Consider the following 25,474-nt stretch of genomic DNA (forward strand, 5'->3'; position numbering starts at 1 on the left):
TAACTCACAAGGTTTTTAGAGCAGTAATTTGATCAGTCATGATGTATACCACTGCCAAAAACAAAACGTACTACTCAAAAAAAGCTTACATAAAGTTGCTTTATTTAAAAACGTCTTTGATGTGTATACATATGTATAAACTCGCACAAAAAATATAGTAAAAGTAATGTATTGTTTTTTTTTAACAACTATATTACTATTGTATGAGTATTTTATTTATTTTTTTTTTTCAAGAAATATTAAAAGCTTTAATAGAAATATGATTTTTAAAAAATATATTTAACAATAATGTATTAAAAAAAATAAATAAAATGTATATTTTTATGAAATATTTAATGTTTTTTATTTATTTATTTATTTCGAGTTATATTTTATGCCAGATAAAAAACAAAGTTAGTGAAAGTAGCTAAAAAGGCATATAATGTCGTAGAGTATAATCGTTGACGATGGCGTCGTGACGGGCCATTCTGTATATTGTTAAGTATCGGTGAAAAAAAAAATATAAAAATAACAATGATGATAATAATAATAAAGTATATATTTATATGTATTTTTTAAAAGGTGATAAATCATTTTGAAATTCGCCAAGGCTGACAGAAACGTAGTTTTACGAGGCAATGCACGCAAAATGCAAATGCCCTAAGGCACTGTGGTGGGCTTGCACTGCAATTAATTAAAATTTTGTGATACAGTTAGATTCTTATGGTGCATGGTTGCATTTTAATATTATATATATTTATTCATCCCTCTTGAGAAAAGAGAAATAAAAAAAAAACAACGATAAGCCAATGATATTCGACACGATTTAAACAGCCACGTTATTTTGTAAATTTAACTTTGAATAACACAAAAAAATTAACAGAATTATTTATAAATATATTTTTATTTTATTTTGTATTTTAATAAACAAATTGATTAAATTTAATATAATAATATTACTATTATTTTTATTTTGTGTATTAACATAGTTTGTGTATTAAAAAAAAAAAAAAAAAAGAAAAAAAATGATAGTAAAGTTTAAAACGCCAGCGTTAATCATATATGATTAATTCAGTGTTAGTCCTCTGGTGCTGTGGCACCATAGTGAAATTCGCGATACGAATCTTCCTTTTTTGGTCTAACAAAGCCAGCAAGTGGTGGTGGACCAACTGGTTTGTTGATGATAGGAGTTGTTGGATCATTATTAATTAATGGTGTATTCAAAGAAGAAGTTGTGGCACCATCAGTTGTAGTAGTAATACTTCCTGCAGAAGTAGCCGGAATAAATGCAGTCGATTGAGATGGAAATGATTGACGTTCAATTGTCATTGTTTGTTGTGGTAATTGTGCATCAGCCTGAATTCCATTTGAGCCATATATTTCTTTGAGTATCATCAACATTGTATCTTCAGATTCCCAATAACAAACATGACTTGTCAATGCAAATATATATTCATTAATATATTCAAATGGTGCCTCTTGAAGAACATAATCAATACGTCTACCACCATTTAAATTACCAGCTTTAAAATTATTATTATCTTTATCATAATCATTATCATAAATTTCATCTTCACTTTCACCATTATTTTGTAATTGTTTTGCAATATTTGGTGGCTTAACCATTTCTTCTTCAACAACTTTATTTATTTCATTTTCAAGTGTTTGATTATCTGAACGATGAAACATTGCCAACTGATAAACTGAATTCCATGTACTTTTAACTGAATCTAATAATTTTTGTTTTAAATCAGCACCAACACGTGCCATTGTTTCTTTTAATTCAAGATGCATTCTTTTTCTACCTTTATGATGTGGTATAAGCATTGGACGATATTTATGTGCATCTGGATTAACAAGTGATTCAACACGATATGCAACTGGATCAAATGGATGAAATATATTAAAAAATGCTGGACATGTTGGTAAATGAAAATCTTCACCAAGTGTATCAATACCACGTACTGTTACAAACATTCCAATTGGACTACCAAGAGCAAAAAATGCTTTTGGATTAAAATTTAAATGTGGATATATTATAAATGGTTGTCCAGTACCAGCAGCACCCATAACATAACTAACTTTTCTACTTAATTTACGTTTAACAATTGATCTTGGCATTGGTTTTATTATTGATGTTGATGATACTGTATTGTCAATATTAATATTACTATTATTAGAATTATTATTATCATCATCATTATCATTATCATCTGAATTTTCATTTTCTTCAATTGTATCTTGTTTTTTATCATCAACTGGTGGTTTTTGATGACACAATAAATCAAATACAATTAAACTACCAAGTGAATGACCACCAAGATAAATATTACCATTAAAATTTGTATTTCTTTCTTTAAATAATGAATGTAATCTATTCATTTCATTACCAACTGTTTGCATTATTGTTTGACAATATGTTGGACTTGTATAAAATAATACATCAAGTAATGTATCATTTGTAAAATGACGTAATCTTGGTATACTTTCAAGTGTTATTGCTTTGAGTTTTTTATCAATTCCAGTATCTTCTGAATGTAATGTTGTATGCCAAGATATTGGTAATACTTCAATTCTATTTACCACACCTTGTTCACCAGCTGTTCTGTAGTGTGATTGGACAAGTTGAAGTGATATACTTCTAAACTCATCAACTATTGATAGACATGAAAAAAAATAAAAATAAATAAAAAATAATTAATTAATTGTATATTTGATACCCTAGGTATTTTAGTTTTTTATTTATTTTTTTATTTCATTAATGTTGTTTAGGAATGTAATCTTACCCACTTCCTCGACACTCCTAAATTTGAGATCACACACGCTTCCAATTCCATGAACGAGAAACAAGAGATGATCGATTTTCTCGGGTTCACCCTCTTCAATGTGAAATTCATCGACACCTCTCTTGACTACTTTGACCTTACTTGAAGTACCCTGTAAATACGATCCATTGTTTTCTGAAGCCTGTAACAAATTAAAAAAAATTTTTTTTGTATAAATAGAATATTAAATAAATAAATCAAAAAATAAATGAAATAACTTACAGATGTATTACCCCATGATCCAACAAACTCAGATGAATTTGCTTGAAGATAATGAATTTGTATTGTTGGACTATGAAAAACGATATATTCACCATTACCAACTTCAATTTTACGATTCCAATGTTCAGTTGAACATGCTTGTTTATATTCTTCTTCAAGTCTTGATGCAATATTTTCATCATATGGCACATATTTTGATCCAGTTGGACCTTTGTAAAACCATGATGAACGTTTAACTTCACTTGGTTTACCAGACCAATATACTGGTAAACGTTGACGTTTTAATATTTCAACATCATAACGTCCACCATCAGTTGGTACTTTTGTATCAATTGTTATTTCACTTGAATTATGTACTTCTTCAAGATTTAAACTATCATACATTGAAAATGGATGCCATAATATTTTATTTTCAACTTCTGTACTGTAAAACCAGTGATGATATACTGGTCTATATTGCATTTTTTTATCAGCACCAGCAGCTAAGCTGTGTAAACTTGGTGGTATTGTATCTTGTTGTTGTGTTTGTGCACGAACAGTTAATGGATTTATTGATGTTTGAATTGGACTAAGTGTTGCTGTACCAGTTGATTCAGGTATTTCATTTGTCATAAATGATGACAAAGGTGATGCTGACCAGTTATTAATATTATTTCCATCATTAACTAATGATGATTGTATATTTGATGCAAAACTAATTGGACTTTGTGAATCAATATTACACTGTTGATTATATGTCTTTGATGTATAATCTAAAGGATTATATAATGAAACATTTGAAGGCTCTTGTTGTTGTTGCTCTACTTGTATTGTGCCTGGGAATATCTCATCAATATTATTATCACTTTTTAATGAATTTTTATTATCAAAAAATGATGTTATACTTGGCTCAGTTATTGTACTTGTTGTATTTGATGAAAAAAAATCAATTGGAGATGTTGTTGTTGTTGCTACTGGAGCAAATAAAACTTCTGGTGATTGTTGATTTTGTTTTATTTGTATTGTTGATTGTGAAAATGATTGAGATAAATCTATATCTGCAAAATTATCAATATTCGTTGTGTTTGATTGTGGTGTAAATTGACTTGTAGATGAATTATTTTTTAATATTTTAGCTATAGCATCTGCATCATCTCTATTACTTTGATAATTTGTATCAAAAGTAGATCCCGTTAGGAAATAATCAGCAGGTGTATTGTTTGGTGTAACAAGATCTCTGTAGATTTTACGTGTTGGTATTTCTTGTGGTTCAGATACTTGTTCATTTGATGAAAATTCACTTGATAATGTTGAATGAACATTTTCAATATTTTCTATATATTTATTGTCATTATCATTTTTAACATATGACGATGTTGAATATGTTGAATTAATAAATTCTGGTTTTGGACTTGTCTCGAATGAATTTTTTGTTGGTATTGATTTTAAATCAGGAGGTAGAGCATATTTTAAACGACGTTGATTACCAAGTCTATAAGATGATACTGAACCTATAAATATTAAAAATAAATAAATTTATATTATTACAGTAAATAAAAATTTACATTAATTATTTATTTAAAATAAATGAAAAATGGTTTAATTGGCTTACCACTGACTGGTGGCACTGGTGGCACTGCAGAGGGAGGAGGCAAAGCAACTGTTGGTGGTGCTATGGGTCTTGATGGATCATTTGAAGTTCCTGATGAAAAATGAACTGGTGAAAAGTGTGGAGGAGTTGAATTTGTTGATGAATTTAATCCTGCTGTTGAATGAGTTTGAGGTGAATCAAAAATAGTCGCTTGACTTGGTGGCTGTTGTGGTTGATCTCTGATTCCAGATAGTGATAAATTTGGCAATGAAGATAATATTGAAGTAAAATATCCTTGTTGTTGATGTTGTTGTTGATGTTTATCTTTTGTTAAATCAATTATTGGCTCAAATTGATGTTGTAATTCAGTAGCTGAATTCGATTGATGTAATAAAATTGGATTTTTAATTTCTTCAATTGATTTTTGTAATTGTATTTCTGTAAATAATAATTTTTTTTTTTATAAAATAATCATGTATAAATATAAAACATAATAATTTTATTACTTTTTTTTTTATTATTTTTTGTTTTTCTAACTTATCAAATTTTAAAACAAGGTCTTGTGATATCATCTTGAAAAAAAACTAAATTCTTAGTATTTCTAAAGCGTCATTCATGACTAATAAATGTTTGACAGGATACCGTAAAACATAGAAAATAATAATAAAATAAAATAAAAAAAAAAAAAAAATGATAACATATATTATTATTTAAAATATGACGCGTGTCATTTTACCGCGAGATTTACTTTAAACTATATGATGATAAGTGTGTGTCCGCACCCATTACATGTACCTGTTAAAAACGTCAACATGATGAACAATTGTGCAATTTGGTATATTTAATGAACAACATACATACATGAATACATAAAATATACATCAATAACTTTTGTAAACCGGAAGATGATGTATACCTTATAAGTAGGAGTGTCTTGTCTGTTCTTTTAGTCAGTATTATCTAGCACCAACAACGATACAAGAGCAACATTAATTTATCCATGCTTACCATGAAAATTAAATATTTATTAAAATGTATATTAATTTTGTGTCTTGCCAGTGCAACATGCAGTCAAATTCTCAATCATGATTATACAAGTAATGATACTTTTTTAAATTCAAAAGTTTTTGGTGATATGATTTTAATTAATCGAACAGGTCAATTATTTTCACCTGAAAAATCTTGTGTGAGGTTCGATGAAATATTTATTTACCCTTATTTTTATTCTTATAAACAAGTAGAAAATAAATGAAAAATTTAATTTTATATTTCATTAGATACTGCATTGAAAATTCAAAGAAACAATCAACTTCAAATGAGCCAACTATTGAGGACAACTACATTAACATTATTTGGCAAGTTGGCCAAAAACATTCAACAAACTTAACAAGTAAGAATAAATTATGATTTCATAAAAATAATAATAATACCAACATCACAAATAACAGTCTGAACAAAGTATAAAATTAAAAATTTAATTAATAAATATTTCAATCGAATAATTAATTAAAAAATGAATAAATAAAATCAATTTAAAAAAATATATTTTCCATGCAAATGTTGGATAATATTTAATATTCACTATTCAATTTATAATTTGACACTGTTGTTTTGAAAATTGATATTTAAAAATTAATAAATATTGTCAAACAACTAACCAATCAATATAAAATTAATTAATAATATAAAAATGGTTTGTTTTTTTTTTTGTTTTATATAAATTTTTAACGAGGTAATATTATCAAACATTGTGTTTCTATGTATATTGATATTTTTATTATTAATTTGATGTACTATTGTTTAGCAAAAGCAAAAATAGAACCTGCAAATGAACAGCCAAGAGAACTAGGTAATTCCAACAATGCAACAGTTGACGAAATTAAAAAATGTCAAATTAAATTGAAAATTGATTGTGACAAGTCAAGCCCAAACAATCGAGACAAAATCAACAACAAATTTGTTAGTAATTTGATTAATTTAACACGATATTTAAAAATAATAATGTTTTTTTTTTTTTTAAATCAATGATGAATTTGCTTGTTATTTTTTTGTATATGTTTCAGAATGTATTGACCGAAAAAAGCGAGTATGGCTATAGTGAAAATCAGTTTAACATTGAGCCCGATACAAAGGCTATACGTATTCGAATTGTAGGAAATTTATCATGGATCATGCTTCAAATACCGAGCAGTAAGTTGAGCATATATTTACAATAAATAATTTTGACATTATTGAAAAATTCAGTTGATATATTAAGATTTATTAAAAGCAATTTATCTTGTGATAATATTATAAATAAAATCCACAAAGTATTGCCTCAATAAATCAACAATATCTAGAAATAACATTTCAATATTTAATCTAGTCATCTAACATTGCTTTACTATGAAAACATATTATTAAAAACATACAACTGTGCGTCACTATTTCTTTTTTTTTTTTTATTCTTCTTCTTTACATATATTTGCAATAATGATAGATGATGATAATAATAATAATAAAATGATAACAAAATATACGTCACGCATAGCATACAACTTTTATTATTTATCATAAAAAAAATGTAAAAAAAAAAAAAAAAGTAATATCGTTAAAAAAGGTTACGTGTGTCAGTATGACTATAAACATGCAACTACAAGCTTTTCTTCTGTAGTAAAAAACTAAGCAACAAATTTAAACGTAAAAAAAAATAATAAATTAATAATTAAAAATTGAAATTACCAAAAAAAAAAAGAAAAGTTATTAGCATAATTTAATTAAAAGTAAAATTGAAAAAATAATAATGAATAAAATTTTATAAATTAAAATGACAGGAACAAAAACATCAGATGAGATTGAAGTGTCACTTATGCGAAATGATGAGGACAATTTTGTGGAAATTCAAACGATAAATTCACCATCAGGTGACTGGCTATTGAAACTACAAGGATCATCTGATAACGAGATGTATAATTTATCGATTATCCAGATAAATGAAGAATTTGAAAATACATTAATTTATCAAAAAACTCAATTAAATGATAAACAAAATTCGTATGAAAAAGGTACATACATAATGTTATATTTAATCAACTATTAAACTAATGAAAATTATAAAAAAAATAAATCTCACGGTTACCTGCACTGTGTAAAATAGAAGCTCGCGGTTAAACACGCAGTTTTCTACTGACAACAAATTATTGGCAGTAAGCCCGTTGTTAAATAGCTATTTCAATGATTGTGTAACCTTGCTTGCGTACAAATTGGCCTTTGGACGTGATCCGTAGATCCCGTTGCCCTGACGAGCATTTAAATTCATTTGAATGATCAGTAAAAGTGTGATGATAATGCGAAAATATCAATAAAAATTAAACAAACAAATAAGCTATCTTTGTTATTTTTTTTTTATATTTATTTTTAGATCCAAATAATCGTGGTGTCGTTATATACTTTGAGGATAATGAACCAATAAAATCACGTAATGCTGCACTTAAATATCCAGATGATAATATGAACAATGAAATGAAAATGCAAAACAATTCAGATAAAATTATTTTTAAAGATTCAAGAGAAGAATTATCAATGCTATCAGCTGACAATGAAATACAACAAAATGATGATTTAGAACTTGATGATTTATCAAGAGCAACAAGTCTTAATACCAAAACAACAAGACAATTAATTATTGATATTGATCCAGCTACATCATTAATTGCAAAACCAAATACTGTTCATCGTGTTATTTTCACTGTTACCAATAATTATTTGTTAGACTTGCGTTATTTTTTTACAGCAACAAGCTCAAAGTATCAAATAATTAATGGACGTTGGGCAAATCAATTATTTCCATATGAACAATGGATACGTGCTGGTGAAACAATTACAATTAATATATTTATTGAAATTCCAAATTTTGTTGTAAATACTGTCAACATGGTATCACTTTTAGTTAAACGACAAAGTGTTGATCCTTATCAACAAAAATCAGCTTATATTTACGTCGAGAGTTTCACAAATCAAGTTAGTTTTATTTTAATTATCTTTTTTTCATTATATATAAATAATAATACACTAAATGAAATATCATTATTTATTTTTCAAAAAGATAACTGATGCAACAAGTCCAACAATTGATTATACATTTTATGATAATTGTTGGGGAAAAAGAAGTAAAGAATATTGCAGTTACAGTAGATGGAGTGTTGAAATGACTGTCACTGATTCTGAATCAGGTGATTATATAAAATTGCTTTTTAGAAGTTAAAATAACTATTAATCAAGAGATGATTTTTTATTACTTCTATTGATAATTATAGGCTTAAAAAAAGTATCAACACAACCTGGTGGTGTACGTCCAAAGTATGATTACATTGCTGGTACAAAAAATCCGGTTAAATTTATTTATACATCAACTTGTTGTTATTCAACAGTTAAAATAACAGCAATAGATGTTTTGGGAAATGAAAATTCAAGAACACTTGATGTTACAGGTGATTAATATATTTTTAATGATATTTATATTTTTTAAAAAAATTAATTATCAAATATTATTTATTATAGATTGGTGGAATTTAAGTGCAGGAGAAATAACAGCAATTGTATTAGGATTTATAATTATAATTATTTTAATTATAATTTGTGTATTAATTTGTGTATATTGGTATCGTAGACGTAAAAGTGCTGATTTAACTTACACACAAAGATATGGATCACGAACAACTCCTACCAATCGTGGAACTGAACGTACTAGTTTTTAATTTATTTACCTCATTTCTATTTTTGTAAATTTATAAAAATTATTTAATCATTTAAATATAGATACTTGCTATTGTCATTGAAATTTTAAATGTTTATTTTAAAAAAAATATATGCCTAAAGTCTAAACACGTATCTATTCTGTTATGTTTTTTTTTTATCTAAAATTTTTGTTTGTTTAACCTACTTAACTTACTGGGTAAATAAAAAATTATGAAAAAATAATTTTAAAAGAAATGAATGAGATGAAATGAGTTGAAATAATTTTAATGTACCTTCTTGGAGTTCATGATGAACTGGTTCTGGTGCAGCTGGTGTTACTGGCATGAATAAAGTATTTGTACTAAAATCAAATGGAATACCTTGACCAGCTGCAGTCAGCAATGGATTTTGTTTTTGTATTTTTTTTGTATATTCATCCATGTTTATAAATATTTATTGTCACAATAAACACAACAATAACATAAACAAATTAACCTATCATCAAGTGTCAAAGTTTGTCTTTCAAATAAAGTATTTAACCAATGAAAAATTTAATTTAACACAATTTTTACACTGATTCTTGGCTAAACTACTTCCACGTAAGCAAACTGAACACGTGAAATATATGACATATATTTAACTCGTCAATACATTAACACTGATATACGCAAACAAAACATATGTTATCAAAATTGTATTTTGACAATATACATCTAGAGATTTTAGTGTATGTCTGCTTTAACAAATTGATGCAATTATTTTTTGTAATATATTTGTTTTTGCTAATTATCAAAACAAAAATTATCTTGAGCAATATGTTTATTGTATTTGTTGTTATTAACAATATTTATAAATTATAATAAACAAAGTTAACCCTTTTTTTTTTTTTTTTTTTACTACGGGAGAGACCAGTGACTGCTGCGGAGATTTGAGGAATTATTGAGCACTGGCTCTTTTGATAAATGGAAATATTTGTTGATAAAAAAGACATCAGCTTTGTAATAAATTCAAAAAAATTTTTCGAGATTGTTCATCTCTGTCTAACGTTTTTTTAGAATTTTTCTTTTGTTATTATTATTGACATCCTTCTTTTCTTTTTGTATTTTTTTTTTTTTGTGTTATTTATTTTTGTTCTTCAACACGTTCATGTTGTCTGCCGACTTTTTACACGTATGGTATATTTTTAATGCTATTTAATTGTTGATCAATTTTTTTTTACGTTTATTGTTAAATAATCAACAATTTCAAATAAATTTAAACAATAAAAATAGCTGTTAATTGTTGTTAAAAATAATTGAAAGGCAAATAGTTCTTTTTGTTGACCGAGTGTTATTGTTGTTACTGACCAAATGGGTTTATTTTTATACTACTTTGAAGAATCATTTAAACTTTTGACTAAATAAATAAATTGTTAATTTTTTTATCTAATAATAAACAATTTTTTCAATTGTTATTGATATATTTATACCAGGTGGGTGCAGTGTGATTTAATTATTTTTGTTGTTTTATAAACGTGTAAATAATTGGCCATAAATTTAATTAATCGATTCAGTTAATTATTTAAACAATAGAATTTAAAAAAAAAAAAGGAATCTAAACATTTTTTTATTTCAGGATCATTCTAGCAGCTTATATTGGACTTGTAACAAAATAATAGTCAACAAAGCTTTTTTTATAAAAACAAATTGTTTGAAAAAATACAAGTGAGTTTGATTTTTAATATATTGTCAATTACTTTGTTAAATTATTTTGTTAAATCATTAATATTGTCAAAGAATATAAAAGAAAAAATTAATAAATTTAGTTGGATGATTTTATTTTAGATATTATATCAAGCAACTTGATAACTGATGAAAATGGAATCAAGAAAAACACGTTTATACTCTAATTGCCAACCAACACAAATGAGAAAACCAAATATTAAAAATATATTATTATCAAGATCTAATGAATTATCAAATACATGTCCATTCATTTCATTTTTTCATGGACCAACTAAATCAGAGTTTGCGTCTCAACCTGAAACACCTGTGACCATTAAATTAATACCAAAAGAAAGTGAAACAAAAAATACAGAAATTCAATGGCAACATACAACTGATAGTGTTGAACAAGAAAATATTGAAACGTCAGTTAAAAATTCATCAGAATCACGTGTTAAAAATCGTAAAACAACTCGCTCAATTTTTAAACAAGCTCTTGAAGCAGTTGTTCAACAAGTTGAATCAGAAAAAGCAAAAACAAATAATGTACCAATTGTTAATTCATCAGTACCATTATTTTCACCAGACTCATCAGTATCACCAGCTCCAAGATTTTGTTTAAATGACAAGATAAATCATCAAGATGAAAAAAATAAAACTGACTGCAGGATGGATTCATCAACCACTACTATTACAAAAATGAATTCTCAATATCCAAAGGCACATGAACTAACAAAAGCTTCAAAAATACTTGATGAAAATAAAAATGAAGTTGATGATTTGATAAAAAAAATTTCATGTGTAATTAATGACTATCCTTCTGGTGTTTTTGAACATCAATTGCCAGTCTATTACAAGCAGCGTTACAACGAAAAATTAACAAAATCTTGGGTCAAATTGATTGATCAAATGGATCTCAAAATGGAGCCTAGTGTTGGATCATTCAATATTATAATCAGAAAGGTATTTTGACCAATGTATTCTCTATTAAAATTGACTTTTTTCAAGAAACTAATTTCTTGAATTTTATTTTTAATTTAACAGTAGTTGGTGCCTCTGAAGAATCATCAGTTTTTTTTCTACTTAATCATAACAAAATAGAAAATTGCTCTGAGCAATAATCAAATGATAAACGAATAAAATATATTTATATAAATTAATGAAATAAATTATAATATTGTTTTTAAAAAACGATAAGTTTTAAGAAAAAAAAAATCTATGTATTGTTGATACGAATATCATTTTTTTTTCTAACTATAATAAAACGTTAGAAATACTAAGAAAATAATGATGATTCAATAACAAAATTGTTTTAGTAAAAATTAATAGAAAATTAATTTCTTTTAATTATTAAAAATTATATAATAATGAAATAAATACTTACCTTCAAAAATAAACTATTAATTTTTTACATGCACTTTTTTATATCACTATTGTTAGCAACTGTTATCAAGGCACAACAAAAAATTAAAATTAAAATTCGATAATTGGTATTGCGCTCAGAGCTGCTAATACAAAAAAAAAAAAAGAAAACTAACTTGACAAAAAAATAAATATGAAAATTATAAATTGAGAAAAAAAATTAATCAACTATTTGCACTAGCATGTGCTATTTTATTTAAATGATTGGAAAAGTGAAACTCATTTTCAATTTATAAAATGATAAATACGTTCAATTAAAAAGAAGTTTAAAAAAAAAAAAAATAATCTTTATATTATATACGCGAATAATTATTGTTCTATGTTAAATAAAAAATTATTTAGGCAAGCAGTGAGTGTCATGATGCATATGAATTACTCTCAAGTCCACAAGAATTTTAAACAAATATTGGAACAATGAAAGATTGTTATACACCATTATTTAGTTAGTTCAACATGCTGATGTTGTTGGTGGGTCAATATTGACTCTACAATATTTCATTTGTACCACTTGTTTGTTTGATAAATTAATATGTGTTTCAACAGAAAAAATTACTTCTACTACAGGTGATTCGAGAAGTGAAATAAATATTCTACTTTTTCTTTTTGATGGTGATTTACAAAGCTTATATATTTTTATTTTTTTATGATTATTTTTTTAAAAGCACGTACTGATTATTTAACAATTAAAAATTAAGTTTCGACAGAAAAAAATAGATGCATAATATGCAATATAACATTACTAAGCTGGATGTATATTTTTCCTATTGAATTGATTGATTGCTGTTTTGTGACAAGCAATTTTGTAATGATTAAAAGAAACGTGAGTAAGTAAATAGAAAAAAAAATTAATTTAAATCATTTGTCAAACACAGAAGACAAAGATGATAGAAAATATTATTAAAAAAAGAACTAATTTGTTTTCTAAAGTTTCTATTAACAATACATTTGTTATAAATAATTTTTTTTCTTAATTTATTGACTGTAGCTCAAAAGATAAGTAAAACAGAATTTGAATCTTTTGAAATAATGGCGCGCTTTTTTATCGAATATGGCCGACTTGACTATCAGAGAATCAGAGAAAGCTGCCATCTATCGAAAAAAAAGTGCACAACAAAAGTTGGACGAGTCTTCTTGCTCACGGCTTCTTTTTTTTTTTTTTTTGTGGGAAAAAAAAAAAAATTCATATAATAGAACTGATGCCGCGATATTTAGGATATTTAGATAAATATCCATTGAATTATTATTTATTATCGCCGTACATTGTTGATGAATAATTATTTATTTAAGAGAAAATAAATATCATCAGCTGAAAAAACCCAACAACGCAAAACAAGTCAATGGCCGACAAAAAAAATTCATCATTGTAATAATTCATAAAAGAACTGACGCCGCGATATTTAGATAAATATCCATTAAATTATTATTTAATATCGGCGTATATTGATGATGAATAACGATTTATTTTAGGCGAAATAAATATCATCGATTGAAAAAATACAACGACGCAAAACGAGTCAATGGCCGACGAAAAAAAAAAAAAAAATCGCCGGCGTCACGGCGTCTCCAACAATAAATTTATTCAATTATTCATGATCATCAATGAAAAATTGAATAAATTATAAAATCATACGGCGGAATAAAAAAAAAAATAAAAAGGATCATCAGGATCGTCGCATAAATTATGAATTATGAAAAAACAAAAAAAAATAAATTTTCAACTCTCAGCAGGGCGGCCATTTTATGAGCAAAAAAATGTCACGCAAAAATTAAGAAAATTTATACTAAATAATTAATTAATTCTAGGGTTGAAAATTTATTTTTTAATGAATATAATATGAATAAAATAATAATAATGATTTATGAAATGGCACTTTACCAGAATAACAGCGTAAAAATGGAGTAGAAATAAAGCTCAGGGTCGTCGAAGATGAAAAAAATGATACGCAAAAATGTAAGGATCAGCAGGAGCCCACACAAAATTACACAAAAAAAGGTCTTTACACTTCACTGAACAAACACAAACTGACCAAGTTCCGCTTCCGAATTTAACCGATTTAACCCTTCCCTATGATCGCAATGTCCGCGCCAGTCCGCGCACTCAAAATTGCTCAAAATAGAGTGGGAATTTTTAGAGTAGGGATAAGAGAGAGAGAGTTGCCTGACGCATGCGTACTTTGATATTTACAAATGGCCGTAAAATTACATTTTGAATTTTTTAATTTTTAAATAAAAAAATATAAAACAACAACAATGGGTGTTAAAGAATTATGGAGACTTATTGAGCCTAGTCATGAAAAGGTTGATTTTGACAAATTATCTGGTAAAAAATTTGCCATAGATTTAAGTGGATGGGTTGTCGAAAGTCAAAAGGTTCATCAAGCTGTCAAAGAACAACCAAAAATGTATCTTCGGTAAGTAGGGTTATGTTTTTGTTTATGTTTACAAAATGTAAGCTATAGGTATATTTTTATTGTTAATATTATCTAAATTTTTTTTATAGCAACTTGTTTTTTCGAACATCAAAATTACTAATGTCAGGAGTACTACCTGTGTTTGTACTTGAAGGTAAAGTACCAGAATTAAAACAAGCAGTTATGAATGAGAGACAAGCAACTCGTCAAGGAAGTGATAAAGCACCAAAAAAAAATGTTGGTCGTTCAAGATTTAATAGAGTATTATCTGAATGTCAAAAAATGTTAAAACTCATGGGCTTAACTTGTATCAAAGCACCAGGTGAAGCTGAAGCAATGTGTGCTTATCTTGACGAAGACAATGTTTGTATTTTTCATGTATTTATAGTTGGACATTGTTATAATTATTAAATTAATCTGGTAATTTATTAATTTATTTATGTAGTTGGTCGATGGCTGTATTACTCAAGATGGTGATTGCTTTTTGTATGGAGCACGAAGAGTCTACAGAGAGTACAGTGCAACTGAAAATGAAGCACAAAAATTTACAATTGAAAAAATAGAACAAATATATAAATTAAATCGTGAAAAAATGATTGCAATTGCACTTGTTTGTGGCTGTGATTATACAAAAGGTGTACCGAAAGCTGGAATACAAAGTGCATTAGAATTTTTTGATAATTATGATGACGAAAATATATTGGATGAAATGAAAAAATGGAAAAATAATCGTGTAGTTGGAAAAAAAGGAAAAAAAGATTTAAAAACATATTGTCAAGAGATTGAAGATTTTCCAAGTCAAGATGTCATTGATGAATTTTTAGAACGTAAATGTCAAATGCCACGTAAAATTGATGAATGGTCATCTCCAAATGGACCAGAATTAATTCAATTTTTGTCAAATAATTTAAATTGGAAATTTGATGAGACATTATCAAAAGTTTTAAAAATAATTGCTAGATGGCAAATTTTAAATCCAGATAAATTAAATACTGGTTTTTTAATACCAGATAAAATTGAAAAAACAAGAACACTTAAATCAATACCAATATATGAAATATCATGGAATTATTTAGATAAAAATGATTATAAAAAAATTTGTTTAACTGATGAAGATGAAAAAATACTTGACAATGAAATTATAACACAAGAACCACAATCATCAGTTATGATTAATTATTCAAGTCTAGTTGTTTCATTTGAAGAAGATAAAAGAAAAAAAGCTGAAGAAAAAAATGCAGCTAAAAAAGGAAAAAAAAAGAAAAAAACAACAACTCAAGAATCAAATGAGACTAGTCCTATTAAAAATACAAAAAAACCACGTAAAAAACCAGATCAAGGATTAAAAAGAATTGATGAAATATTTACAAATAAAAAGCCAACAACAAATAATAAAAATAAAAAAATTAACGAAATTATTGATAAACCAAATGACAAGCCAAGTCCAATTAAAAAAAGCAAACAACGTAGAACAAAATTAAATGAAACAGTTGATGTAATTATTGCAAATTTTGATGCTGATAATGATTTTGATACAGATGTTGATTTGGATGAATCAGACATGTCTTCAGACAATGAAAGTATCATTGATTCAGATGTAATAAATGTTGATATTGTTAGTCCAGTTAAAAAAATTCAAAAACTTCAAACAATTGATGTTATTGATCTTTCTATTGATGACATTCCATACGTGCCATTGAGTGAGAGAATTTTATTGTAAATAATTTTTATACATATTTATTTATTTTTTTATTTCTAAGTAGTCAAAAAAATAAGTCTTGTTTTTTTAATAACAAACACAATGATATACCTTTTTTTTTATTTAAAAATTAAAAAAAATAATACAAAATAAAATTTAACATAAAAAATAAATTCAATTGTATTTTGTACTTTTTTAAAATAATATTAATTTGTGCACAGTTGTACAATATACTCTTTAAATTATTCATATAATTATCATTTAATTTTCGACATACACATTGTGTTTTTAATTGAACAAAACAAATAAACTTTGATTGTTAATATTACATGCTATTTTTCATTGTATGTCTTATTGACCCTAATCATAATTAAATTTATGATAATAGGCCTTTAATAAATATTTTGTTAAAACTTGAAATTAACATCAACAAAGTTAATTAATATATATATATATTTTTTTTTTAATTTTAATAATAAATATTATACTCAACTCTAGTATCAACAGAACATGATAAATTACCAATTTATTAATTTTTCTTTTTATCTTAAATAATATTTAATTAGAATAAATTCAGACTAAACTAAACAATTCTCAAAGGCCGAATCAATTAGGCAATTATATTACTTTTTTTTCATAATAATAAAAACGATTTTTTTTACTTAGTAACTACTTGAAATTTATGTATAAACCCTGCCAATAGTATCATTATTTTTTTTTTTTCTTTTAAATTATTATTTTCTTTTAATAATAATATAATCATTTTTATTATTGCAAATATTGTTTTTTTTTGTTTTTATCCCAAGCAATACAAATTCTTAACTTTACATTAAAATTTTTTAAACCCTTTATTTCCTTTTTTTCATTATATAAACATTTTAAGACTTTTAAAAACATTGGTATTATTTTTTTCCTTTTTTTTTTTGGTTTTCATTCAAGTAAATTTAACTTATTGATGGTAAATAATATTAGTATTATTATTTTCATGCATCACATTATTATTCAAACATACTCTTTTTGTTTATTTATATATTTCGTTATTAATTAATAACTATACGTTCAGCAGAGTATACTATTATAAATTCATATTGCAAAGTGAAATCTAAAAAAGTCACATTCGTAATATTGGTATAATCTATGTAAATATTAATTTCGATTTAATTAATCGATATAATATATTTTAATTATGAAAACTTGATCATTAATTAAAATCTTATTCAGATGACATTAGTTGAACATTGTCATCATTAGATCTGTGTAAACGTCTTACCTCTGAGAGTGTTTTAATTGGTGTTGGATTTAAAAGTGAAAACTGTGTATATCGATCTGTAAAAAAAGAAAAAAAAAATAAAATAAACAATAATAAGTAATTTGATTGATGATAAAAGGTATAAAATTTACCTCCTCTGACGTCACTTGATGGTTCACTTTTTGATAATTCATTGATATCATTTGTACGATCTTGATAAAAGCTACTGTTTGAAGGGCTACTTGCTGAATGTTTGTATCGTGTTATCAAATCAGTATTATTTGGTGAACTTGTTGGTGTTGTATTGAAAGAAAAAGTTTGTGTATGAGGCCAAAAAGCGGGTGGTGGACTACGCACAAGATGCTCATGTACTTGTGCCAAGGTCAGAGGATCCGTGTCACCCAATTCCTGATAGAAATTATATACATATATATTTTTAATTTCATTATGTCAATGTCTACATCAAGGTCAAAAAAATATCAAATCAATGCTATTTTTTTTTATTCACTAAATTGGATATATTTATTATTATAATTTTATTTTATATGTGATGTAATAATTTGTTTTTAGATTTCCTATTTTTTGATAAGAATAGATGAAGAATAAATAATAATTTATTTATTTACCTGTGACATTAATATTGCATCGTCTGATTCAGATTCTTCAATGGATTCAACGAGGCTCTCACGACTGGCTAATATCTATAAATAAAAATTAATTTAATTAATTTGAAACAAGTAATGATTATTTATTTATGAATTAATAATTTACAAACTTGAAGAAAAGGATTGTCTTGTCGACTTAGTCGTAGTGCCTCCATGTCTTGATCAATGTTACGAGTTCTTCCTGGTGTTAGAGTTAAAATTGAATGTGAGGGTGAAGGTGAAGGCTGACAAGCTACAGAAGCAACTACTACATCTAGACTCGAGGGTATTCTTGATGTTGAAATACAATTTGACACCCTTGCTTTATAATTACATATTAACAGGAAAATATAAAAATAATTATTAATTAATTGTTAATTTATTTTTGAGCTTTGTTTATGCTTTTAAAAATTAACAAATTAATTTAACATTACCAGGTGTTTCAATTCTTTCTGATTTGTCCATTTTGTCGTCTTCATCAATCTTCATTCCAAGGACAAATTTTTTAGTTTTAAAAAATCCAGATAAAAACGCAACACCTTTGCGCTTAACACGATCGTACCTGTGGGCGTTTTCAGATGACACGTGTATCATATTTTAATTAACTATTTTAAAAAAAATTAACTTAAACAGTGAGAGTATGTTGCTCGTCACTGTCGAAATAAAAAAAAAAATATAATCACTTACTCGTATATTTATTTAATATTAATTAATAATTTAAACATAATAAATATCACCATTCTTATAAAATAATAAATAAATAATTCATTTTTTAATTTATTTATAATAAATTTAATATTATAAATTTAATAATTATTTTATCTATACAAAATGTCTTTCAGCCCTTAGATCGTGAAGGCCTACTGCAAGAATTTTTTCTATTTATTTGATAATAGGGGTTGCAATATTGGACTAGAGAAGGGATAGAAATTTTTATCTTCTGTACGTCATTCAATGATACATACTCTGCGCAACTGCAAAATAATAAAATTTATGAATAATTGAATAATTAATTTAACCATCTTGTTTCGTTTTTTTCTTTTTTTTTGCACACAAATGAGTATTATAGTTTATTTTAATAAATTAATCATGTTAATTATGTAATGAGAATATTGAATGATTGTTGTTGATGCTATTCGCATGCGTATTGTGCGTTTGAAGGGTAGTTTTTTCTTTTTTTTTTTAAGGGGAAACGACCACCTTCCGTGTAGTAAAACAACGTCGACAAATCATCGATCCACAAGATATTTTAATCCAATGAAAAACGAAATGTAAAATGTATTTATTCAATTTATTTGTATGTCATTTTTATTATAGTTATTATTCAATCAACATGAGTGTAATAATATTTGTACTATAATCATCGATAAATTTTAATATCTCATTAATTTTTTTTTTATTTAATTGATTAATTAACCACAAGTGGGATTGACAATTGAATACAGAAAATAATAATTTAACAAAGTAAATGGAAAATTTTAATTAATTTATATAATTGTAAAACAAAAATATATATATGAATGAATTCATCTGGACTTTGATTAATTTCTTGTTTTTTTATTTATTGAAAATTATTATTGATGAGTGAATTGAGTTGACTGATAAATTAGTTTTTTTTTATTTTCAGACAAATATATTTATTTTATTTTGATGGAAGACAAGCTATTTATTTTTTCCAAAAATGTTTTGCATGAAATATTTATTTATTAAAATTTCTTGAGCAGCATTTTTAAATCGAACAGAATTTTTTTTATTTTACTGATAAAATATAGTCATTGCCAGTTGTAACAATCAAAATACATTGTAAAAAATAATATAAATATCAATAAGAAAATGAAATAAATTTACTATAATAATTTGTGTAAATTAAAACAGATTCGATATGTTAAAGCCTAGAAAAATCTACCTACATCACACGATATAAAAAAATCGATCATCTCACATACATAAAGATGTACATTGTAGAAAACATTTGAATAATCATCACAGTTATTACTAGTAAACATTTTTTTTTTTTTTTTAATTCTGTATTATGTTTGTCGAAGCACTAGAGAAATTATTATCTTGAATAAATATGATATACTTATATCGAGTTTTTTTTTTCTTTATATTACTATTATTTATTTATATTTATTCGATAAACAATAAAATGTTTGTACGATAATTTTATGTTTTTTTTTTTTTATGGCCATTACATGGAAAAATAAAGCTCTTTGATTACTATTAATTTTGTTTTGTTTTTTCATCTTTTTTTTTCTTGTAAATAATTAACGTTTAAATAACTGATAATAAAAATTATTACTGGCATTATCAAAATAAAATCAACATCATGAAAATAGCTTGCAGCATAATTTTAAAATTTTTTTCTTTCTTTAAATCAATAAACAATGATAATAATAATAATAGCTAACAATGTAAAAAAACAAAAACAAATAGATTTAAAAAAACGAGTAATCGAGGTAAAGTTTTATCAATGATTAAAGTCATTGACTTAAAATATTGGAAGTATTTGTTAATTTTAAAAACACTAATTCCAATCATCACAATTTCTAACGTATTTACATAAGCAAAATTTTTTATATTTATAATGAAAATTTTGAAGCAGCTTGTCGTATTTTTGCACAAGATAATTGACGGCAGTGACGAACAAGTTTTGAATTATTATTAAATAAATTTCAAGAAATAACATTGACCTCACATGGTGATCCATCAACTTTCAATACATCATTTGTTGTATTAAGTGACGTTTGAATTTGAGCCTCAGTTTGTGCCTGTCTAATAGCTTCTTTGTATGGTCCTCGTTTTTTTTTATTATATCGTGCCTGAAATAATATTTAAAATGAAAGAAAAAAAATAAGAATAATATTATTACAATTATTAATGATTAATCTATATTATCAAGGTCAAAATAAACATATATAAACGAACCTTGAACATTTCTAAAAATGGACTTAAACGATCACACGACATAAGTGAACATGTCGATGAACCATACCATGCAACATGAGCTTGGGCATCAGGAGGAGTACTGTCATCTTTACATGGTAGAGATATACTTAAAACCTATTTCAAATAAATAAAATTAGAAGAAAAAATAACGTTGCTAAATTAGATATTTGATAGCTAAGAAATAAGGATGAATATGATCTGAGAATAAAAAAAATAAATTACCTTTCCAGGCCACCAGGGAAAACCATGTATTTTACCCCAGACAACATCACCAACGTCCATTCGTCGACCACTTGCTGTAAGACAATAAGTTACTGATGATGTTGTTCCAAGTCTTATGGCTAATGGATGTGTTGATGGTGATGGAAATTCTGGTGTACTTTGATTTTTATTAATATCATTATTTTCAGGTTCTAGCTCACTTAAATCTTCACTACTTACATCATCAGGACTTTTACAATCAGATGATCCATTACTCACTGGATAATCACATCTTGCATATGCATTTGTATTTAAACGTTTTAATGATATTGATAATTTTTTTTTAAGACATTGTTCTTTAATAGCCATATATGATTCACCACGTTCTACTGGTATTGTTGGTATTATATTAAATATTGTTGTTGTTGTTGTTGATGTTGTTTCTTTGGTATCATCATTTTTTACATCAGATATATTTTTTTGATCAATATTTAAATGCTCTTCTTGATTTTTATGTTTTCTATCATCTCTATGTTTTTTCTTGTGTTTAACTTTATGTTTACGACGATGATATAATAATGGATCATATGATGGATTATAACGTGGTGATGAACCAAGTGGTGATCTTCCTGGTGATACAATTCTATTTATATTTAACATTTTTCTTGCTTCTTTTTTAGCACGTTTTAATGCACGTTTTGCTGCTTTAGCACTTGTTGTATCTTTATTATAATTTTGTTTTTGTGGATCAAGTTGTTCTTGTAAAGCATCTTCATTTATTTTATCTACATTAACTATTTCATTTTTATCAATTATTTCAATATCCATTTCAGTCTCTGATTCACCAGATGAATTTTTTATTTTAGATGGTATTTTTAATATAGTACCCTCACCTTGACTACCAAATGATATTTTAATAATTGGTGTTGTTCGTATATTTCTTGTATTATCCTCAAATATTGTTTCATCCCATAAATCTTCCATTGAACCAACTGATCTTTTTTTTCTTGATATTCTACCTCCACTATTTCCTATTTCTTCTACTTCTCCTGTTGCTGTTGTTGTTGTTTGTTTAACTGTTGAATCTGCAGCAACCATTTGTGTTTTTTCATTGTCATTAATATTATCATTATCATGTTGATTATTATCTGGTATTTTTGCACTTTCAACAGATGAACTAGATAAACGTCGTGGTGTTGCACAATATGTAATATCATTTGTTTCTTGTGGCACTATTGATTCAGATGGCTCAATAATTACAGTTGAACATTGTTTTTTAATTAATAAATTATTATCAGAATTATTTCTTGCTGTTACTTCAGCTCTTTGTCTTAACCATGAAGTTTTTGTATTTAAACTTGAGCCTATATTTTTTTTTTTATCATTAATTACAACATTATTAACTTCATCAACAATTTTATTAGTACGTAAACGTGAAATCTTGGGAATTAATGTTTTAAGATCACGTTTAACAACATCATTAGTACGATTAATTTTTTCAGTCTGTTGTGAATTACGTCTTTCACTACGTCTAACTCCTTGTTCATGTACAATTAATGTACTATCATCAAATTTTCTCTTTTTACTACCATCAACATTTTCATTTTTTTCATTGCAAATTGACCTGCAATTATTGCAAAGTACTTGTCTTGGACGTAATCTAACTGTTGGTCTTGAATTTTTACATTTTGTTATTGTATTTAATTTACGTTGTATATCAATTTTATTAATAACATTTGAAGATATTTTTTTATCTTGAAAATAACTAAAACGTGCTGCTATTGTTGCCAATTTATCAGCATCTGGTCCTGAAACTGGCTCGGGTGGTTCAATGCCACAAGGCAGACCTCTGTAAAAATCAAATTATCATCATTATTATCATTACTATTATTATTATTATTATTATTTAAAAATAAACAATAATAATAAAAAAATGAAAAATAACAGTATGAAACAGTGGCTAATTTGTTTCAATTCATATTATGTATTTTTACATGACTGTTGTAAATTAATATTAATAGTTATTATTAGTTAGTGGGTCTTGAAAATTTGATGGAAGCGCGTTATAATACAGACAAAGCATTCGCGCAACCGACATATCGATCGGCCTGAATTTACGACTGTGTATAGTTGTCTCAACATCTTGCACAGTAAATAGAAAAAAAAATAAAATAATAATAAAATACTCTAATTTATCTAACTACAACAATTCTATTGATCAACTATTTTATTTTTCTTGATCATTATCATCTTCATCATCATCATAATTTATTTTTCATATTTCTTTTAATGTACTCATTATTATATAATATTATTTTGTCTTGCTGTTCAGTAAATACCATCGATGACTCGATTTTAAATCAATACATCTTTATCATATTAATGATAAGTGGTTATTTACTATAAATTCAACTCAAACATTGCTCCAAAATCTTGAATTTTCTACAAATTCTATTAAATCGATTAACAACCAAAAAATAATAGCATAATCAATCTACAACATAAAAATAATAATACTCTAAATTCCATTATAATATTTTGAATAACAATAATAATAACATGAAGCTTAAAAAAAGAAATGAGGACAATACAACAATAGAATGTCTTGGAATCAAGATTGAGAAATAAGTTACAAATCTGGGAGAACAAAAAAATAAAAAAATAAAAAAAAGAATCATAATGAGAAAGTAATTTTAATGTAATTATGATTAAAATGATAAATACTATTTGATATCTTGATGACAAGACAATTTAAAAACTCCAACATATTTAAAAAGCAATATTAATAAATAATTAAAAAAATAAAGTAAATGTTAAATAACAAAAGGAAAATTTACCTTTTAGTTGCATCAAGTAGGGCGCCTTGATAAGACTTGAGTCCATGAACAAAACTGACAACAATAATATCAGGTAATGATGATTCAACTGTTACAAGAATTTTTTCACCTATCCTTATGTCCAGATCAGTCAGTATCTTGTTATCCGCCATATTGGCCCCTTTATAATAATTAATAATAATTAATTATTTAGTTTAAAACAATATCAGAAATATAATCACAATATTGACACTTAATTACAACAACAATAACAACAATGATAAAATAACTTGCCTCTTCCGTGTGGCCCCTGTTGCCCTCGTCCAGAGTCTTAGTCTGGGCTGGATGACGTTATGTTAGAGGCTGAACGTGAAAGGATATTTTGTCTATGCTCTTTGTTGGATGTGTGTGTTGAATATCTATGTGTTACTTACTCACTTTGAAAGGGGGATCTTTGATCTCACTTTCCTATTTATCTCTCTTTTTTATCTTTCTCTTTTTGATATGTCTCTCCTTTTCAAATGTACACACATACTCACTCGCTCCAATTTTTCCGAGTACCAGATGTTATATACAAGGTGCGCACATTGAGTATTTAATCAATGTATACATATATCAATTTTACGTCATATAACTCTAACACAATCAATGTTACCTGCACACTGATTACCAGGAATTCGGTATATCTCGGGACATCTCGCAAACAAAAGGAGCAAAAAAAAAAATTTATCAACTGAAAACAAAAGGAAAATTAAGACTTGAATTGTAAACAATACAAATCATACATGCTGATGATGTTGATGATGCTGATAGAGCATATTGGCTTATTTTTATTTGCCATGTTAAAAAAATATTATTTTTTTAATAAAATTCAATTATTGTAATATTCAAATTTATGTTATCTTTATGCTACTAAAGTTTTAATTACTTTTAATGATTAATTCAATATTATAAAAGTAAATTAACCATTGACGTATATATTTATCTAAATTCTAATGTCATTCAAATTTCTATTTAAAAAAAAATTAAATAGGTATTTATAATTGCAGGCTGCAACTTGCAGCCATA

At 25.8% G+C, this 25,474-nt stretch overlaps 7 protein-coding genes across 8 annotated transcripts in view; 3 read left to right on the top strand and 4 right to left on the bottom strand.

Annotated features, from left to right (window-relative positions):
- The window catches only part of LOC122852965 (nucleolysin TIAR-like), a 201,718-nt gene extending 201,621 nt beyond the window's left edge, over nucleotides 1-97 (bottom strand). Inside the window, exon 1 of the mRNA XM_044153123.1 lies at nucleotides 9-97. Within this exon, the coding sequence (XP_044009058.1) occupies nucleotides 9-40 (32 nt within the window). The 5' untranslated portion in view covers nucleotides 41-97. The remainder of the gene's footprint in view (nucleotides 1-8) is intronic.
- Nucleotides 83-10,148, bottom strand: LOC122852948 (phospholipase DDHD2-like). The gene is made up of 5 exons (XM_044153097.1): nucleotides 9,606-10,148; nucleotides 4,618-5,034; nucleotides 3,027-4,516; nucleotides 2,766-2,946; nucleotides 83-2,633 (listed from the first exon to the last, which is right to left on the bottom strand). Exons 1-5 carry the CDS (start codon nucleotides 9,751-9,753, stop codon nucleotides 1,057-1,059), a joined length of 3,813 nt encoding a protein of 1,270 aa, XP_044009032.1. The 5' UTR covers nucleotides 9,754-10,148; the 3' UTR covers nucleotides 83-1,056.
- LOC122852957 lies at nucleotides 5,357-9,571 on the top strand. Its single transcript, XM_044153111.1, has 9 exons — nucleotides 5,357-5,787; nucleotides 5,874-5,986; nucleotides 6,401-6,555; nucleotides 6,660-6,786; nucleotides 7,410-7,640; nucleotides 7,997-8,595; nucleotides 8,681-8,807; nucleotides 8,892-9,065; nucleotides 9,136-9,571. The coding sequence occupies exons 1-9, from the start codon at nucleotides 5,597-5,599 to the stop codon at nucleotides 9,330-9,332; spliced, it is 1,914 nt and encodes a 637-aa protein (XP_044009046.1). The 5' UTR covers nucleotides 5,357-5,596; the 3' UTR covers nucleotides 9,333-9,571.
- Nucleotides 10,149-10,947: 799 nt separating the features above from the next.
- LOC122852978 lies at nucleotides 10,948-12,074 on the top strand. Its single transcript, XM_044153145.1, has 3 exons — nucleotides 10,948-11,015; nucleotides 11,136-11,978; nucleotides 12,060-12,074. The coding sequence occupies exons 2-3, from the start codon at nucleotides 11,163-11,165 to the stop codon at nucleotides 12,060-12,062; spliced, it is 819 nt and encodes a 272-aa protein (XP_044009080.1). The 5' UTR covers nucleotides 10,948-11,015; nucleotides 11,136-11,162; the 3' UTR covers nucleotides 12,063-12,074.
- Nucleotides 12,075-14,605: 2,531 nt separating this feature from the next.
- LOC122852959 (flap endonuclease GEN) lies at nucleotides 14,606-17,548 on the top strand. The gene is made up of 3 exons (XM_044153113.1): nucleotides 14,606-14,848; nucleotides 14,938-15,211; nucleotides 15,294-17,548. The coding sequence occupies exons 1-3, from the start codon at nucleotides 14,688-14,690 to the stop codon at nucleotides 16,566-16,568; spliced, it is 1,710 nt and encodes a 569-aa protein (XP_044009048.1). The 5' UTR covers nucleotides 14,606-14,687; the 3' UTR covers nucleotides 16,569-17,548.
- A 212-nt stretch (nucleotides 17,549-17,760) lies between these two features.
- LOC122852989 lies at nucleotides 17,761-19,676 on the bottom strand. 2 transcript variants are annotated; one of them, XM_044153161.1, is made up of 6 exons: nucleotides 19,128-19,676; nucleotides 18,875-19,002; nucleotides 18,572-18,762; nucleotides 18,423-18,497; nucleotides 17,949-18,204; nucleotides 17,761-17,873 (listed from the first exon to the last, which is right to left on the bottom strand). In XM_044153161.1, exons 2-6 carry the CDS (start codon nucleotides 18,927-18,929, stop codon nucleotides 17,761-17,763), a joined length of 690 nt encoding a protein of 229 aa, XP_044009096.1. In that variant the 5' UTR covers nucleotides 18,930-19,002; nucleotides 19,128-19,676. The 2 variants fall into 2 exon arrangements, with proteins under 2 accessions (XP_044009096.1, XP_044009097.1); XM_044153162.1 differs by having other exon boundaries at nucleotides 18,875-19,676.
- A 54-nt stretch (nucleotides 19,677-19,730) lies between these two features.
- LOC122852956 (MATH and LRR domain-containing protein PFE0570w-like) lies at nucleotides 19,731-25,463 on the bottom strand. Its single transcript, XM_044153110.1, has 5 exons — nucleotides 24,701-25,463; nucleotides 24,428-24,587; nucleotides 21,612-23,439; nucleotides 21,369-21,503; nucleotides 19,731-21,262 (listed from the first exon to the last, which is right to left on the bottom strand). Exons 2-5 carry the CDS (start codon nucleotides 24,577-24,579, stop codon nucleotides 21,116-21,118), a joined length of 2,262 nt encoding a protein of 753 aa, XP_044009045.1. The 5' UTR covers nucleotides 24,580-24,587; nucleotides 24,701-25,463; the 3' UTR covers nucleotides 19,731-21,115.
- Between the last annotated feature and the right edge of the window lie 11 nt (nucleotides 25,464-25,474).

Source organism: Aphidius gifuensis, linkage group LG3, assembly GCF_014905175.1.
Source record: "Aphidius gifuensis isolate YNYX2018 linkage group LG3, ASM1490517v1, whole genome shotgun sequence".
Taxonomy (NCBI): domain Eukaryota; kingdom Metazoa; phylum Arthropoda; class Insecta; order Hymenoptera; family Braconidae; genus Aphidius; species Aphidius gifuensis.